The sequence below is a fragment of the Medicago truncatula genome, chromosome 4, assembly GCF_003473485.1.
Source record: "Medicago truncatula cultivar Jemalong A17 chromosome 4, MtrunA17r5.0-ANR, whole genome shotgun sequence".
Taxonomy (NCBI): Eukaryota; Viridiplantae; Streptophyta; class Magnoliopsida; order Fabales; family Fabaceae; genus Medicago; species Medicago truncatula.
The window spans coordinates 45,212,071-45,231,637 of record NC_053045.1 but is presented as its reverse complement, the minus strand read 5'-3'; the positions used below and the strand labels follow the sequence as shown (position 1 = coordinate 45,231,637).

Genomic DNA, 19,567 nt, shown 5'->3' with positions numbered 1-19,567 from the left:
ACAATCTTACACTTTGTGTTCATTGCTTCCTTCAATCAATAGCACTATAAACATGTAGCACGAGTTAAATGCCTTATTGGTCGGTTTTAATGAATTTTGACTAAATTTAATGTCTTCTTGACATTCACATACTTCAGTAGACTCGAGAAAGATTCGGCTGAACCTCATTCATCTATGTTAACGCTCGCCTAACCTGCTATCATAAACTCATGTTCTTAAATTGCTTAATTGCCGGTTTCGACTAATAAGATATTTATTTATTTTTTGTCAAGTAGTCTAGTGGTTAGAATTCACACAATTTAATTATGAAGAAGTGGGATGTACGGGGTTTGAACCCCAACCCCTACATATAATATGCAATATCCATACCAACTGAGTTAAACTCACGAAGATATAAAAAAAAATAAAAATTATTTTTAATTTGATAAAAATCGCTATTGCACCTAACATTGTTTTGTTTGATTGTCATGACCAATAGTCAACATCGCTCTGAATAAGCCAAAGTTGTGTATTAATGTCAAATTAATACTCCCTCCATCTCTCGAATTAACTGAGCCACTTGCTCATTTCATATATATTAAGAAAAATGCATAAATAAATGAGAGAGAAAAATGACTTTAATTGTTCTTGTTAAGTATTGATGCATTCTCTACTATCATAAATGCAAAGTTAAATATATTGAATTGAGAGTGATGAAAGTAATATTAATTAGAGTTATAAAGGAAAAACAATAGTTAATATTCTATTGAAAACTGAAATAACTCAGATATTTTGAGACACTTTCTTTTTGCATATGACTCAATTATCATGGGACGGAGTATACTGTTTTTTTATGATAAAATTAGTATCTTTCATTTGTAGGTAGTATTAGGATGATTTGTAGGTAGTACTTTTTTTATGACTCAATTATTCATCGTATGTTTTTAATATAGGTAAAATAAACAAATGTGCATTGATTGTGATATGGAAGAAGCATACGGATTTTGTTGTTTATATAATTCAACTACATTGCTCAACTTTTTCAATAAACATTAATGTAGATCATTGAATACAAACACGCTTTGTGGGACTTTGTTGATAGAAGTAATGTACTCCATAAGTAAGTTATCTCTGTTGATGTCCTCAGAGTCTTAAATTTTTCTTTGACAGTTTGACTAATGTTGAGCTCGGAATCCAACTCTCATAATAAGCATTTTTATACTTAAAAAAATCTTTAGCTTGAACAAAAATTTACGATGAAATTTACCAAAGTCATTATTTGTAAAGGAAAATTTACCATATTATTTTTTTATCAAGTAATTTAGTTATATAGATTTGTGTAAAGAAGTGAGAAATCTGAAATCTGAATCTTGACCCTTACAAATAATGACCTTGGTTGCTACACTTATAAAACATTTACGGTATAATTTATTATCAACGAAGAAATTTGAAAAGTCTCACCAAATAAAACTGTTCCTCAAGGCTTATCTGACAATAAAATGTCCACACACACACTACTTCAACCCATTAAATATTTTTTAGAAACACAAGCATCACAGACAAATATCTATACAATTTTCTTGTTTTTTTAGCTTATGTGAGTTAATTTTAAGAATTTCAGCATCTTGTGAATTTCAGATTCATTTGTAATTTTAGCATGCCTCAGCAACAAATTTATTATCACTGTGTGTTTACTCAAGAGCCAAATAAGCTAATCAAATCTCACTGCTCCTAGTCACTTTAGTGAACCTAAAAATTTCTTGAGGAGAATTAATTCCTGCAACAATAGGCTTCACCTTCTCAAAGCACTTGATGATAATCAAAAACATAATTCTATAAACCAAAGCCATTCGAACCAAAATAGCAAAATCCACCTACTTTGAGTAACTTGTTTCCATTTGCCACAAGTGTCTCAATATGTCATCACCACTAGTCACTTGATTGCTAATAGCGAATGTTAAACCTTGAAACTCATTTTTGAACAATCCTTGATATGCATATTTGTGAAAGGAAATATAGTGCAAAGGGTATTTTTCCAAAATGGCTTTGGAACCATACTTGCAACAATCATCATGAGACCTTCAACTAAGAAGACTGAAATAAAAAGCAAAGATATAAAGTCATGTCCTTGGTGAAGTCCAACTAGGTAATAAACCACTGGTCCTGGGAACAATGACATCAATAGCAAGAATGGAATAGTAGATAATATTGCCAATGGTAAATGCAATGACACCATAATGCCCATTAATTTTTTCTCGTTCAAATACCTAATCAAAACACCAAAAGATTTAGAATTGTGGCATATATTTGATCAAGCATCTCAATCTCAAGAGAGGGATTTTTAGGGTTAAAAATCTAAGATTCAAATGACATATAAATTAGTTTATAATGAATTTTGAATACATTCATCTTCAATTATAAAAGTACCAAATTGTTTCATTTTGTTTCTTCTTTTTAAAGTTTTGATATGAAGCACTTCGATTTGGATTGTGTGCATTCACAATCACGTGACTCTAAGCCATTAGTTATATCTAGATTGTATGATCAAGATGAGAAGGTCTAAATTTCAAACTCAATATTATAGATTCAAATAATCAAAACATGCATTAAAATCTTGAAAAATGTGGATGATTGTTTGCAGTCACTCTACACACAATCTGGACGGTAGGAGGGTTGACCGTGTACATTCACACGTTACAAATGTCAAAGAACATAATGTAGTTCCAAGACTTGAACCAATGCACCGTAGATAAGTAAACGTAGCCAATAATAACCTACTTCACGATGCATATTCACAAAAGACCTTCTTGTAAGAATGAGGCATTGGGTTAAAAAGTCAGCATGACTTTTCTTTTTCCTTGTGTCGAAGACCTGCATGCATCAATTTGTTCATCAACTTTTATATTCTCTTTTGTGATCTTAGCTTAAATTAGTTTTTTTTTAAATAAGAACATACACTTCCCTTGAACTATAAATCAGTTCATTTACTTTATATTTATATTTCTTTTGTCCATTTTTATGATTATAGAGTCACGCTTAATAAAAATATGTAACTGTAATCTGGGCTGCGACATCAATGTTTTTGATGTCTCTGTGGCTGCAGTTAAAGATGCATCAGACGACACAATAGCTGTTCTTCACAATATTAAAGATTGTGACGCAATCGTTACTTGCTCACATAGCACCATGATATAAAACCATAATTTATAGTTTTAGTAATATTTCTCTTCTATTTTTCCTTGCTTCCCTTCTTATGATGTATAACAAATTAAAACTCAGCCTTTTTTTTAATTTGAGAAAATTCTTTTTGAACTTGGTGACTAATTTCAGATGAATCATATGATTTAACAAGAATTTGGATAGCTTCTTTTGTGCATAGTCCTCCAGTTATCGCTATTGCAGGGTCCTGCAAATAATAAGTGAACCAGTTAAATTATTACTACTCCCCTCTGTTTTTAAATATAAGTAAATTTTACTTTTTAAATTCATTCAATTAATGATGTATATAGTTCATACATCATTAATTGAATGAACCTAAAAACTAAAAATACATCATTAATTAAATGAACCTAAAAAGTAAAATTTGCTTATATTTAGAAACGGATGGAGTATATAGTTTATTCAAAACTGAACTAATTTCACTTTTTGAAGCCAATAGGTTAAAACTAAGATTCTCCCTGCACACAAAATGTTTGCAAAACTATAACGCAAGAACAATAGATACTCAACATACCTCTTCAAAATCCTTGTTAATATGAACCACGTAATTATTAATTGAATGAACCTAAAAAGTAAAATTTATTTATATTTAGAAAAATACTTATAGATGTCCCATAAGCTAGTTCTTGTTTGCGGCCACAAGGAGTGCTATGGACACTTTCTTTCTAACACTCACTTTCTTATTGGGTGAAATTCATGTGGGTACCACACATTGGAAATGGATCTCACATAAAGTGGTGAGACCCACATGAGTTTCACCCAATATAAGAGTGAGTGTTAGAGAGAGTGCTAGAAAGAGAGTGTTCCTAGCATTTCTCTTGCGACCATTGATTAGGATGTTCCGTGTTTGTTTTGTTTTAGAGCCTAATCTTCCTGAACATTCATATCAAGTATAAGATATTATTATTGTGTTTCAAAAGATATAAACTACTGAAATTTGAGTTAAGCATGGAGGGAATTGCTTCTATGCAAAGTTATTTAGTTTGGCCCACAAAGAAATCTTTGAAACTAAGAGTAGACGAGAAACTCTTGGGTGGATACAAGGATTTGAACCCTCTATTTGGTCACACACACATAAAAAGGAAAAAATTAGAAGAAGTAATAATTAAATATCACTAATTTTCAAATGATTATATCATGTCCACTTTTTTGTGTGTGTAACCAAATAGAAGGTCCAAATCTTTGTGTCCACTCAAGAATTATTCAAGAGGAGACCCCTATAATTACATTTTAGAATTGAAATAAAATTTGAGGTTTTTTTTTTTTAAGAAATAAAATTTGAGGTTTTAAAGGTCATCATCATAGGATTTAGGTTTTGCGGTGTTACATCCTCGTCAATGCATGTAGTTAGCTATATCTAGATTGTCCCGAGACAATCTATATTTCAAGGTCAGTATTTTAAATTTAAACAAATAAAATTATTGAAATTTGAATCGTTCGATCTTGATTGAATGGTATAGACTTGACTGATTGTGCGCAGACAAATTGCACAAAATCTGAATCATCGTCATTGACCAGAATAATAACAATCAGGTACAAAAATATATTTTAAGGTGATATTATTAGGTGACAATTGTATGATATATGAATTTCTACAAATTTGAGGCCCATGAATACATCAGCCAGCATCAAATGCTTGTGATAATATTTACATATCACATAATAGGGTCTTAAATAAACTATGAAAGTAATAGGGTCAAACAAGATATTTTAAATAGATACCATTCATTATTTGCTAAAGCATCAAGAAGAGTTGACTTCCCACTACCAGAAAGACCCATTATAGCTAAGAATTGTCCTGGTTTTGCATAGCCTTTTAGACCTTGAAGTATTGGTTTTCTTCCATTTGAAATAGTCACCCAAAGGTCCCCTCCCATGTCAAGAAAATACCCTCCTCCTTATCAGTTTCCACTGATTTGGTGGCTTCCACCTCAAATGTGGACTCAAATTCCACAATTGTTGGCAACAGTTTAGAGCTATTGTCTTGCTCACAATCACTAGCATGTGGTTGAAGAAGAGAACTCATGATAATATGTATGTTCAATGTGTTTGGTCTATTTAGTACTTACTATATAAAATATATTTTGTGTAATATATAGTAAGTGTTAAATTAATTTAAAGCAAGGTAGAATACAAAACAGAACATATGCCACTTGAGCAAACTTTGTGATAGACAACATGAAAAATGAAATCAACAGAAGTTTTACAGTGAAGTGTGATTGTGTACACTTATGGTACAGGACCTATTTAGGGATGCCAACCTCATAGTAATGTTAAGCTTGATAATATCAACAAGTAAGTTTTTGCATGGATTGAGATCTGAAATTGCATTAATCAATATAGTGATTTGAGCAATGTTATGCACAACTTTGCGGGTTTTCACGTGGTTACAGATGAAATTTTAGTTTTTTATTTCAAGGAAATCGTGGATGGCGTCAAAGTTTGATAACCAGCAAAACACATTGGTAGCGCATTCATTATGCATTATGTCGATCGTCACATATATCATTTCTCTCATGAATTTGGAAGACTAAATTGGTCGATTCCTATCTATAATGTTCAAGATTATAGACCAAAATGACAATTTTTTAGTCCAAAATATATAGGGAAGAACTCAATTTTTTTGAAAAATCGTTGAGTTATGTCAGTTCAGAGCACATACACATGATGCACAGCTTCTTCTGTCAGTTCCAAAGAATTTCCAGCCAGAAGTGCCACCAGATTGCGTTATGTTTTTTTACTGGTCCCATATATATCATATTTCTGTCAAATTATACATACATATTTTTTATTTTTTGTAACATAAAAGCTAAAATTCTAAACATGTGGACGAACCAAAGGCCCAGACACATAGGGAGGGCTCTTAAATGTTGGACGTGAACAGTAGTTAAAGTTGGTCGAGTCCTAGTTAATGGATCATGTATGGTATGAATAGTCCCCCAAAGACAGAGTCCACACTGACAAAGTCACCAAACAGCATTCATACTCCGGCCACTTGAATTAGGTTACCATCAGTAAAAGTTATTTTACTGTTTTTTTTTTTTTTTTTGAAGGAACAGCTGATTGCTAGTAATATGTAGTTTTTGCCTTGGTTCCTAAATAAAATTTGTAAAATAAAATAAAATATTGTTTTGAGTTAATTACTTTTACATCATGGTTTGTGTGGAAAAAGAGGAGTTAAGAAATTGAAAGATGAGGAGATCCATAGTTTGATTACCACCCTCAACGAAAAAAATAACATTTTGTTTTTTAATTTTTTTTTTAACAAGCTAAAGAGTATATTAACCAAAACAAAAGTTCTAACCATCACAAGAAGTGCACATATATAACTCAAGAGTACGAAATGTTACATACAATATCACAACAAAGCACACAAGCTAAATGGCTAAACCCAAATACAATATCTAATTCACCCATTAATTAATGATTAAGGTCAAAAATTAACATTGGATATTTAGCTTTAAGTGATATCTCCTTTTGCCGGAAATAGTGGCAATTTCTTTCCTTCTAAATAACTCAAACACAAGCAAGTCAAATAACATGGAGAAAATATCTGATTTTTATATTTTGTTGGAGAATCCTCCTATCGCACCAAACTGCAAAATATGGTCAGATAGATGTAAATGGTTCACTAAATGAATACCGAGCCATTGCCTAACTAAGACTCATATGCTTCCATAATTGTCACAACTCAAAATCAGGTGATCAATGCCTTCCTCTGGATGGCAACCACTAACACACACATTCAAATTTGGTTGAATAACTTCACACCTAACTAGATTGTCCTTTCAAGAAATTTGATTCCTTGACAAGCGTCAAGGGAATATAGATACTTTGAGTGAAATTGCTTTATTCTAAATAATGTCAAGAAATTCGACCGGACTCCTCAACTTCAATGTCATCAACATGTGATAAACCCCACTAATGATGTAGCCTTTATTGGATGTGAGATGTCAGCTCCACCTATCTTCAACATTAACATGTAAAAAAATGTTAGCTAAAAGCTCACAACTCTCCCCTAACATCTCCTCTTCCCAAGCAAATAAATGACGCTGCTATTTTCAAGCATCTCCACCAAATTGTCAATCGAAAGAATACATCCAGTCAACTGTTAAGAGACGATTATCAGCTAAATCATACTTACGCTTAAACCTATCACACAAAGACCCCGTCCATCCACGCATCCGACCAAAAGAGCATTTTGGTCTCATCGCCCACAATAGGCACCAAATTCTCATCAAACCATATATGCACTGCACTGTCAACCCATCCCCTTTACGAATTTCCACAATTTGCCACCACTAAACAGATCATGACCTCCCACCTTCCTTAATACAACCCCCTTCAACCTCATACATTGTTGCTAAATATTTGTGAGTGATACATAAAAAAATACGTGACAATTATCACTGAAAAACAAAAGTTAGATAAATATTTGTCATTGAAACTTAAAAAAAAAAAAAAAAAAAAAACTCAAAAACAAGTATATGTTATAATCATTATAAAAACATATTAATTATAACTTTTTTTAAAAAAAATTCGGTATCCGATTCAAGAATCGACTAATCCGAAGGGACCAATCCCATCGCCCACTTGTGGGTGCCACGTCAGCGAAGTTTAAGCCAAAAAAAAAAATATAAACTTTTAAGTTCATGGGGCATTTTGCACATAACTGCAAAACTTCAGGGGCTATTTGCAAAACATCATGTTGACTAACATGAGAATTTGACGGAAGGGGTAAATTGATTAACGTTGTGCAATTTCAGAGAGATAATTGAAGTTTTGTTAATTTCAAAAGGATAATTGACGAAACTTACGATTTGAGCGGGTAATTGCCTATTTAGTCAATTTTATTATAAAACATATTGACGAAACCTACTCAATTTTATTTGAAGAAGAAAAAAAACTTTAATACAATTTTTTTTTATTAATTTAATAAGTTTACGGGATAAACATAATAACTTCATCATAAGTTTCCAGGAAGAGAAGACCCCGTTGATTCTCCTTCGTTGCATGCGCCGAAGAAGTTTGAGCTTATGATTCCACCATTGCTTCGTCACATTTCGGATACATGTGAGTTCTTCTCTCCTTTTTTTTATGCTCCATTCAATTTGATATTTGTGGTTTTCATTCCTGCACCACATTTCCCTATTCGTTTAATTTTCTGGTTCTACCGTTTTGGTAAATCGTTCTTCTATGAGGAAAAAAAAATGGAACATTTTTGGTATAGTTGCTGGGAAATTATGCATAATCTGATGAGCTTTATGTGAATCAACAATTCACTTGCCTTTATGAATCGATTCACAACTTGAAAAATGATATTTTGCTTTTACTAATATCTCAATTGATTAATGTATGTGCTTGAATGGAAACATATAATAAGATAAAATTAAGATATAGATAAAGACATCTCATTGGACTCTGGTTAGTTAGAAACTTTCTTAGATCACATGTTATGTCTGTCTCTTCTGAAATTCTTTTTACTATGTTATGAGATATTGAGATTATTAAGCTCAATATTTTGTGCATTGTACATAGATTCATGGCAACAAGAACAAGAGGCTGGAGGCGCCAAAGGCCTCCGGTGAATTTGGGGGACCCTATTCCTCCAGGATACGGATCAAGTTTGGGCAGCTGCGCAGGTTCGCTAAAATTTACTTATGTCTCATACATGTCCCGATGATGATAACAATCATAACATAATAAAACATGTTACTTTCTAAAATCTAAATATTCATAGTTTCCTTTTTATTGAGATGCTTCCAACATATATAGATCTAAATTTTTCCTTCATTAACTTAGAACTTGGGAAATTGTTGCTTTGAGTCCTTACAAATTTAATATAGCACTCTTTATTACTTGAGCTAAACAACCACACTCAAAGTACAAGTATAATATTTTAAGTTACAATTGACTTGTAATTTTTTCATAATATCATATCCTTTATTATCCATGTAGAACATTATTTAGAGTTCATCCATATTGGTTCTAGAGAAAGTTTTTGCTTGGGATCGATTTATGGACGGAACAGCGGGGTTTGACTTCTCCTTGACCTTATTGATGACCAAGAATAGAACTCGATAAACAACAATCATACCAAACATGATAAAAAGATCAACCCACTTCGAGTGACCTATTTGCACATGCCATATATCTGTTAGTACATCTCTACCGCTAACGGTTATGGTACCTCCTTCTTGATACCCAACAAATGTTAAGCCTTCAAATTCATTCTTGAAGGATCCTTGAAAAGCATAAGTGAGGAAGGAAATGTAGTAGCAAGGGTACTTCCATAATGGCTTTGGAAGATCACTAGGAATTCGATAGAATCCACCTGTTAAAATCGCAAGTCCTTCAACTCCACCAGCAATGATCACCCCCATCACAAAATTTGGGAAGATACTCCCCACAACCATCATAAGGCTCTCAACCCACATCATAATGGCAAATAGGATAGAAGCAAAGTATAGATAGTGCTCTAGTCCTTTGTGTAGTCCAGAAAGGTAACACACTATTGATCCGGAAATGAGAGAGATCATTACCATGTATGGAATAGAAGATAATATATTGCCAATGAGAAAAGCAGTAATACCATAGTGCCCATTTAATCTCTCTCGTTTAAATACCTAATATGGTAGAAGGGAACATTGTTAGTTAGAAATGAAAACAATATTGCAGACGCATTTGTACCCAAAATTATAATAACCAAAGGAGGGCATTTTTCTTTCGTAAATTGATACTATAATTCAATAAAAATAACAAAATTAAACTAAAAAAATTGATTAACTCACTTTAGAGTGTAAAGTAAGCATTATCAACAATTGGTTAACATATCGAATGTGAACAAATCAAATGTTGATATAGCAATCCTAATTTACTCTATTTACACTTCTTTTTACTTTAGATGAGTCTAGTTCTTTTAGAATTTGGATACAATAGTCTACTGCTAGAGTTCAATGCAGTGAAACTTCAATTGCAAAAGACAACAAATTTACCTTCATTTCCTCAATCAAGGGAGAGAATCCACCAACGAGTGTCATGAAAGTCAAAACTGACATAAAAAATGAAAGTAGCGATCCTCTAACCTGAAGCATGCCATGTACAATGATATGGTTACCGTTCAAATTTATAAATCACTCGGAGTGCTGGTAATATATTATCTAATATACTTCTTTTGACACAATTTTTTACAGTTTGTAATTGACATTGGTTCCACTAAATTTTCTAGGTTCTATATTAAAATTAGCAGAACTTATATGAATTTCAAATGATAAGGAAGAATATGTTGCTAGCATTTTTATGAAATTTAATATTAATGATTGTTACATTATATAATTAAAAGTTAATTTTCTTTTAAAGCATGCTTTCATTATCATTTCGTATTTTACCTGAATAGATCGAGTACTTGAACCGACTTGGTAAAAGATAGAGCCTAGGCTTATAGCAATGGCAACAAAGACTACAAGACGTAACCAGTAATTGCTGATATCACGATACAATTGTTGGGACGATCTTTTTATAAGAACCATGCACTGAGTCTGAAATGGAGCATGGGTCCTCCTATTCCTTATTGCACTCAAATCCTAGTATGTACAATTTCACGAAGCAAAATGTTAAATCATATAGTTAATGTTGGTTCTATGGTGGAACACCTTGATATATGGTCACGGTGGATCAATACTTAAAAGCCACTTTGAAATTCTAACGACAATCGACAACAACCATTGGAAGTAGAAGCTCACCGTCCTTCATATTGTATTTGTTTTCCCTTGTATTTATCAAACCGACACCGATAAAGTCAGTGTCTCAGTCATGAGGGCGAGGATACGAGAATTTCTACTTCCAGAAGACGATGTTTGTCGTTGTTGGATTTTTCGAAAGATTTTCAGGTCCCATCTATCAAAGTAATCTCGAGTAGATTTTCCACCTCCCTCACTGCTGGATTTGAAAAGTACATTATATTCTGTGGTTTTCTAGTCTAAGTCTTGTTTAGGAATGTACTATGATACTTACTCTTTCACTTATTTTTGCAACTTCAATCAAAACTTGACGTTTAATTTCAGATTCTTTATAAGAATTTACAAGGATACCAATTGCGTCTTCAGTAATTACTCCTTTACCAAAGCCTTCTTCAGTGTCCTGAAAATAAATTAGACGAATCCATTATGTTTCAGTTCTTAAACTGTTTTTTTCCTTCTAATCTAGGGAATTTTGAATATACTTAACTGTAAAATATCACTATAAAAAAAACTAACTTAGCGACAAAAATCAAGAGGAAAAAAAAAATCCATCTCTAATTTTTTTAAAGGCTGGCACGGAATTGGAGATGAATTTTAATTTTTCAGGTATTAAATTTTGTTTGCTAATTCTATTTTATTATACTGTCTGTAGTATACAGTACCTCTAAAGTTCCCAAAGCTTTCAAATAAACATTATTTAGGGTCAGGGTTGGCATATATACCTGTTCAAAATCATTGTTTATGATCCTTAAGTAGTGATCAGAAGGATTATAGTGAGTTGGGCAAGGGAAACCATTTGAAGCAAAAACCTGCATTGAATCAAGTGTTACTATATGTGTAATTTGCCAACTTGAAATCAATATGTACAAGGATTCTAATTCCTAACCTGATTTGCTTCAGATGCTGTACCAAAATATACCGTCTCCCCAGAGGAAAGAAGACAGAGGTCATCAAAAAGTTGAAAAACTTCACTACTAGGCTGATGTATGGATGCAACAATTGTCCTTTGAATATCATCCCTTAGACTTAAACTTGCGATCCTGCTCATAACATAGTAGGAAGCTGCACTATCAAGTCCACTAGTTGGTTCATCAAGGAAAAGAAGTCTAGGGTGAGTTAGAATCTCAATGCAAATGCTTAGTCTCCTTCTTTGCCCCCCGCTTAGGCCTTTGGAACCATACCCTCCAACCCTTGTGTTAATAGCATCCTGCAGGCCCATTTCTGCGAGTGTGATGTCTGCTTGCCTCTTCTTCTCTGCTATAGACATTGAGTTTGGAAATTGAAGTTGAGCTGAGTAGTATAAAGTTTCACCAGCTGTTAAAGTTGACAGCATAGCATCATCTTGTGTTACGTAGCCCTGAATTTACATTGTTCATGGTGGCAGAAAGGTCAGTAACTGTAAATAATCTATCTGCTCTCTAATACTTTGTTTCATTTTTTAGGACTTGTGTAGTTTTTCAGGTATTTTGTCTTACCGATGTTCCATAAGCCAGTGCTTGTTTTTTGCCATTGATTAGAATTTTCCCTGATTGCTGTATGTTTGATTTCAACCTTCCTGCAACATTGCTCGAATCATATTATAATTGTTGTATAACTAGCTTCCAATCATAGGTAACAAGTTATACGACTAATTTAGCTTCAAGAAAAAGGAAGATACATGTAACTCTGTTTGGGAATTGCTTCTTGAAAGACCATTATCTTCCTTTTTGTGTCGCATATAACCTCACTCTAGAGTAATTTGACTAATTTCATTTATGTCCAAACTCCAAATCATTGAAATTGGTCTTTCAAGAAGCAATTCTCAAACAGAGTTCAAGGTTTCAAAAAACTAGCATAATATTGAAAGTTAGTGCCTTGGTAGTTATAATAATACATAAAAGAAAGGATTTGACTGAAAATAATAATATGCTATGAGACTCATACTTAGTGGTCACACATGCATGCGAATTGCAGTAGACATAGACTACTAGTACTAATCACCTGCTAAAGCATCAAGGAGTGTGGATTTGCCACAGCCTGAAGGACCCATTACTGCCAAAAGCTTCCCTGGCTGAGCATAACCTGTAAGTCCATGCAGAATTAGTTTTCTATTCTTTCCATTTGTAACAATGGCCTCCAAATTCTCCCAGGTCACAGTAATTCCACCCTTTTCTCCCTCATGACCACCCATGTCAGTGAACTAATTGGTGTACATCTTACATCATTACAAATGGTTATTTATGGTCAGAAGATGACAAATTATTGTAAGAGTTGTGTTATTTGAACATCCATATATTTGACAACTTTTGTGACAACCAAAATTTTACAAGGAAATGAGGTAGTGACACAAAAACCAAAGCAATAGAGAGAGAAAGTAAAAAGATAATGTGAGTATGAGAGAGAAAATTGTCACAAAAGTTGTAAAAAATGGTTGTTCAAATATCATTTCTCTTATTGTAACCTACAGGAAGTTTTTCCACTATATAGATCATGCAGCATCATGCGTGTATTAATTGTGTCTGATAGAACAGAAGGGTTTCTGTACGTTGATGTGAGTTGATTGCCGTATTTTTGAATTTGAATGTTCCAGCGCACTCTTTTTTAACTAAACTAGGACCAGCAATGTCAACTTCAATCCATAAGCAGAGACTTAAAATGCAGTTTTGGTTCATCTATTTAATAAAAAAATGAAGTTTTTGTTAGTTTCTTAATTTAACTTCTTTTTTCTTCTAAATTTTAGTCTTTCGGGTGCGTTTGTTTAAGGTTATATTCATAGATTCCTGGAAATAAAATGATAGAAATATACATGCTTATGTTTGTTACTAGTTTGCTAAATTTGCTGGAAATAGAAAAAAAATTCCCATAGAAAAGGATGAGAATAAGTTCTGATGAAGATGAGAATAAATTCATGTGTAACTAATTATAATCTCTATTTTTTAAGGTTCTTAGGGATATTCTAATGTTAACCAAACATTTTTTTTCCTTGGAATAAAATTCACATATTTATATTCCAAGGAATGTTATTCCGTTGGGTCGATTTGTTTAGCCTATTCTTTTCAGTGAGTTGAGATTTTGATAGGTGCTCTTTTGGCCCTCTATTTTACCTTCACGAGTTATCTCCCGATGATTTAAGCATTTGTGAAGAAAAAATCAACGCTATGAGATTTTAACATGTGGCTACTAGTTGGTATGTCAGGCCTAATGGCTGATAAACACGAGTAAATTACTCAAATGCCCTTCGACAGTTAACTGCCGAAATTTAAAAGAACCGGCTGCAGTTAATTGCCGAGGAATTTCAAACCTGAAATTAAATAAGGAAATACACCTAAATTTTCCTTAATTAAATTTAATTCTTTAATCTTTTTAAGGAATTAAACATAATTATTTTTATGATTTCATTCATATGATTTTGTTGCCATAAATGAAGAAATATGAGAGATGAATAATATCTGCAATCGGTAGTAATTAATGGACCTAAAATGATGATTCAATAAAAAAAATGCAACAACAAAAACGTTAGAAATGATAGAATAATTATATTTGTAATTATTAGTAATTAATTTCATTGATGTCTGTCATTATTCATAGGTTTGAATAATCTATTATTACTTTATATTAATATTTCATATATTATTAATTTAATTAACATGAAAAACGCAACAACAACAAATAAAAATGTTTGTCATCGGTAATTAATAGACCTAAAATGGTGATTCAATAAAAAAAAATGCAACAAAAAAACATTATAAATAAAAAGAGCATTTAAGTCCTCAAAAAACATTTCAATAAGTGTAAAAATTAAGCATTTGAATATTTTTTTGCAAATTACTTAAATAAAAAAAAATCTTTGTGCACAATTATTTTAATGTAGAAAATATAACAACATATTATACCTTAAAAAAAATCGTTGTGCACAATTATTTTAACGATTTATTATTATTATTATTATTTTTATTTAAGTAATGTGCAAAAGAATATTCAAATGCTTAATTTTTACACTGATTTAAATGTTATTCTTAATAAGATATATACACATAAGTATAATACTGCAATTGTTTGAAACGTTCCAAAATAATGATTGAAACATTCAAAATCAATAAATATTATTAATGAAAATTTATGGTTTTTGTCAAAAAAAAAAAAAAAACAGGTTTGAGGTTTCCTCGGCAGTTAACTGCCGAAGTTTTCAGTTTTCCTCGGTAGTTTACTGCCGAAGTTTTCTTCTGCAGTTAACTGCCGAGGGGCATTTGGGTAAATTACTAGTGTTTCTCAGCCAAATGTAATGTGTCAACAACAATTCTCCAGGCCTAAATAGTAATAAAAAATATCTTTTTTCCACTTATTTTTTTATGAATTGTATTATTTGAACATCTATTTGTTTGACAATCTAGGTGACAATTATATTTTTACAAAGAAATGTATGTACTGGTGCAAAAACTAAAGAAAGAGAGAGAGAGAAAGTTGTCATAAAAGTTGTACATACAAATATAATTTCTCTAAAAAAACAAAAGTAGCTTCAGATTTTTTTCAAAATCTCTAAAAAAATTCTCTAGATTTTTCTAATATAAAATCTATTTTCTTTAAAGCTAAAATAAACACGCCCATTGTTATAGTTATTGACATCCAACCTTTAAAAAAAAATTATTAATTAGCATCGTTAATATTCTTTAAGGAAAGTAGATAGAAAATTGAGCTGTTGGATGTGTTTATTAATTAAAGAACGTCTAAATATGGATTCAATTATTGAATTCATGATCAATTAATTGAATCACTTTGTATTTATGTCAACAATTAGGTCACCTCAATGGCAGGCATCGGGAAATATGTCCTAAAGGAAGAATAGTCTAGTGGTATATGAATTAGAGTATTGAAGGAGTTAGGTATATCTAAGAAGATTAGAGCTCGATTCATGTTACTGAAAGTGACACTTTTTCCTCTAACAAATCAATCACTAACATTGTAATTTGTAAATATATGGCAATATCTGAACTTTTCATGGGGATTGAATCAACTGATCCAACTTTTGATGCAATTGATGTTACTTATAACATATTGTTACTTAAGTTGGATAAATTGATTTTCACCTTTAAATTGCAATTTATTGTTACTTATAACTTACTGTTACAACTTAGAACTGCAATTTCGGTCGTATTGTATTCATTTACATTGAGTAAATTGGATCGTAATTGAGTCAAACAAAGTAGACAGTAATAGTTGGATCGTTTTCCATAATATTTCTATATATCTCAAAAATTTTATCCAAAATCTATAAGTAAATTGATCTTACACCTGTACCAAAAAAAGAAAAAATTGTTCTTACATCATGCACAAGTTTGTTTTCACCACTGAATTAATATGTTTATTCATACTTCATTTTATTTAAAATGACTTTATGCATAGTGTAAAATTTGTCTCTACTTAGAAACCTATGCAAGTGCAAACAAATTAAGAACAACCTCAATCCTCACTACACCCGGCAATATCGTAATCAATCGTCAAATTAGTTCAGTGTCATTGTAGTGACCTAACACAACTGTATATGTTTTGTGACATCCATTTTTTTCTAATGAAAATTTCTTATGTAACCTTTCAACGGATGAACTTTGAATATAAAACTCACAACTACTGCAGGTAAATGGTCTGCCAATATTTATTGATTGATAAAGAAATATCAATGCGACAAATATCTATTATTTTTTTAAATCAAGACAAGATTTGGCATTTTTCTTTTTGTTGTTGAGGAAAGACAAGATTTAGCATTTTCAACAACTTATATATATCTACCATTACATTTGTCAGAATTCAGAAAGTAATAATTTGAATATTTATTTACTCCTTGGTCTATTGATCATTGACATGTGAAAATTTATTGCTTAAGGACCACTTGGCTTCAACTTCTCCTTGCTCTTGGTGATGACCAAGAATAGAACTCTATACAACACAATCATGCCAAACATGATAGCAAGATCAACCCACTTAGAGTGACCAATTTCAACATGCCATTTATCATTCAATATTTCTCTACCACTCACAATGTTGGTCCCCACATCAACTTTTAACCCTTCAAATTCATTCTTGAATGATCCTTGAAATGCATACTTAAGGAAAGATATATGGTATAAAGGGTATTTCCATAGTAATTTAGGAAGTTCATTTGGTAATCTATAGAATCCTGCTGTTAAAATCATGAGTCCTTCAATTCCACCAGTAATGAACATTCCTATTACATAATTTGGAGAGATGCTTCCAACTACCAACATTAGGCTTTCAACCCACATTACAATGGCTATTAGCAATGAAATGAAGTATAGAAAATGCTCTAGTCCTTTGTGCATTTTACAAAGTTGGTATGCTATTCCTCCAGGTATCACTGAGATCATTATTATGTAAGGTAGTGAAGAGAATATATTTCCAATCAGAAAAGCAGTAACGCCATAGTGTCCATTCAATCTCTCTCGTTCAAATACCTGACAGATGAAAAAAAGAAAATACATTTTCATTTAGATTATTGCTAAACTAAAAGGAGTTAAGGACCGATGTTTTAAAACCGGACCGCAAATCAAAACCGGTCAGACCTTCGAGTCATAGTTCAATTGGTTGAACCACGATTGAACCAGATGACTAATAACAATAATTAAAACATATTTTGTTTGAAACAAATGAACCGGTTAAACCAGCCATGGCTTAACCTGGTTCAATCTACCTTTGAAAGACTGAGACCAACCGTGGTTGAACCAGCCGAAAGACTAGCTGGTTTCCGATACAAAGGATTGAAGCGGGCAGTCTGATTCGGTTCATAAAACACTGGTCTAGACTCTTCCTTTAGGACGAGCAACAAAAAAGATTATTTACTATTGTTAGTATTTCGAAAACCTGCATCGTTAGCCGGCCTAGCATAATCTTTAGCAAAGGCTCTTAATCACTCAGTTACTCTATAGAGCTCACATTAAAACTTACTTTAGGCCTAAAAATATGTTATATGGAACATGTGCTCAAGTGCAATGTAACAAAAGTATGAAACTAAGCTTAAATTCATCTAAAATAAAAGCACATATATAATGTCAAAAAATTTACCTTCATTTCCTCCAAAAGAGGAGAGAATCCACCAACAAGGGTCATGAAAGTCAGAACTGAAACAAGAAATGTGAGCAGAGAACCTCTCCCCTGAAACATGCATGAAGATACTATGATTGTGTGACCTACCAAATTTGTATAATAAAACTAATCTTTATGTTTATCTATCTTACCTGAATAGATGCCGAACCACTACTTGAGCCAATGCCATAGAAGATAGAACCAATGCTTATGGCAATCATAACAAAGACGACTAAACGTAGCCAATAATTGCCTACGTCTCGAAACAATTGCAAAGAAGATCTTCTTATTAGAACAAGACATTGAGTGGTAAATGCACCATGAATCCTCTTCTTCCCTATTGCACCAGAGTCCTAAAATCATGCAAATCTTAGTGTGAGGGAAAAATTCTTAGATTCATATATAGTTCTCTTGTTTTTGGCAAAATTCTCTTGTAACATGAAACTTACACTTTTACTTATAATTTCCACTTTTTTTTTAACTTGGGTTCTAATTTGAGATGATCTATAAGACTTTACAAGGATACCAATTGCTTCTTCTGTGGTTACTCCCTTACCAAATCCTTCTTCAACATCCTGTAGATAATAAAATGAATCATATTAAGTTTAAAGTTTTCCACTTCCTAAATGAAAACTAACCTAACTTAGTTTTCTTACCATTTCAAAATCTTTGTTTATGATCCTTAAATAGTGATCAGAAGGATTGTGGAGAGTTGGACAAGGAAAACCATTTGCAGCAAAAAACTGCATCGAATCAAGTGTCACGCTATGTATAATATAATTTGAGCTTAAAATATATATGATACATTAATGTTAAAGTGTAAGACATGAGGTTGGTACAAAATTAATATGATAAACAGAACTATTAAATTAGAAAGAATAAAAAATTTAAAATTAACATGTACTTTTTATAAGGGATTTAGTTCCTAACCTGATTTGCATCATAGGCTGGACCAAAATAGACAGCTTCACCAGAAGACAGAAGACAAAGGTCATGAAAAAGTTCAAAAAGTTCACTGCTAGGTTGATGGATGGATACAACAATAGTCCTTTGAATTCCGTCCCTTAAATTCAAACGTGCAATTCCACTCATAACATAGTAGGAAGCTGCACTATCAAGTCCGCTAGTCGGTTCATCAAGGAAGAGAAGTCTCGGGCGCGTTAGAATCTCGATGCAAATGCTAAGTCTTCTCCTTTGTCCTCCACTTAGACCTTTAGAACCCCATCCTCCAACCCTTGTGTTAACAGCTTCTATTAGTCCCATTTCTCGGAGTATAAGATCAGCTTGTTCCTTCTTCTCTGTTATGGACATGGAATCTGGAAATTGAAGCTGAGCTGAGTAGTATAAAGTTTCTCTGGCCGTTAATCTTGATAGCATAGCCTCGTCTTGTGTTACATAGCCCTGATTTCAAATGGAGATGTTAATGAATTTCCTTTCATAAAACAATTATTCATGTCTATAACATTTTTTTTTCTCTTACTGATATTCCATAAGCCAGTGCTTGTTTGTGGCCATTGATTAGAATATTTCCTGTGTGCTTCATGTTTGAGCTTAAC

The 19,567-nt window shown here is 32.3% G+C and overlaps 2 protein-coding genes across 2 annotated transcripts; both read right to left on the bottom strand.

Annotated features, from left to right (window-relative positions):
* Positions 1 to 8,970: 8,970 nt before the first annotated feature.
* On the bottom strand, positions 8,971 to 13,144 carry LOC11409801 (ABC transporter G family member 1). The gene is made up of 8 exons (XM_003608391.4): positions 12,918 to 13,144; positions 12,413 to 12,492; positions 11,824 to 12,294; positions 11,660 to 11,746; positions 11,212 to 11,337; positions 10,587 to 10,781; positions 10,194 to 10,283; positions 8,971 to 9,824 (listed from the first exon to the last, which is right to left on the bottom strand). Exons 1-8 carry the CDS (start codon positions 13,105 to 13,107, stop codon positions 9,165 to 9,167), a joined length of 1,899 nt encoding a protein of 632 aa, XP_003608439.2. The 5' UTR covers positions 13,108 to 13,144; the 3' UTR covers positions 8,971 to 9,164.
* A 2,698-nt stretch (positions 13,145 to 15,842) lies between these two features.
* LOC25493263 (ABC transporter G family member 1) lies at positions 15,843 to 19,567 on the bottom strand. The gene is made up of 7 exons (XM_013601726.3): positions 19,492 to 19,567; positions 18,942 to 19,412; positions 18,668 to 18,754; positions 18,461 to 18,586; positions 18,164 to 18,364; positions 17,991 to 18,080; positions 15,843 to 17,383 (listed from the first exon to the last, which is right to left on the bottom strand). The coding sequence occupies exons 1-7, from the start codon at positions 19,552 to 19,554 to the stop codon at positions 16,790 to 16,792; spliced, it is 1,632 nt and encodes a 543-aa protein (XP_013457180.2). The 5' UTR covers positions 19,555 to 19,567; the 3' UTR covers positions 15,843 to 16,789.

Coding starts and splice junctions, on each gene's coding strand:
- LOC11409801 (XM_003608391.4), bottom strand. CDS start 13,107: ATGGGTGGTCATGAGGGAGAAAAGGGTGGAATTACTGTGACCTGGGAG. Junction 11,747..11,823: donor CAGCATCTGAAGCAAATCAG/GTTAGGAATTAG, acceptor GATTCAATGCAG/GTTTTTGCTTCAAATGGTTT. Junction 9,825..10,193: donor CCTTGATTGAGGAAATGAAG/GTAAATTTGTTG, acceptor CTACCATATTAG/GTATTTAAACGAGAGAGATT.
- LOC25493263 (XM_013601726.3), bottom strand. CDS start 19,554: ATGAAGCACACAGGAAATATTCTAATCAATGGCCACAAACAAGCACTG. Junction 18,755..18,941: donor CAGCCTATGATGCAAATCAG/GTTAGGAACTAA, acceptor GATTCGATGCAG/TTTTTTGCTGCAAATGGTTT. Junction 17,384..17,990: donor CTCTTTTGGAGGAAATGAAG/GTAAATTTTTTG, acceptor TTCATCTGTCAG/GTATTTGAACGAGAGAGATT.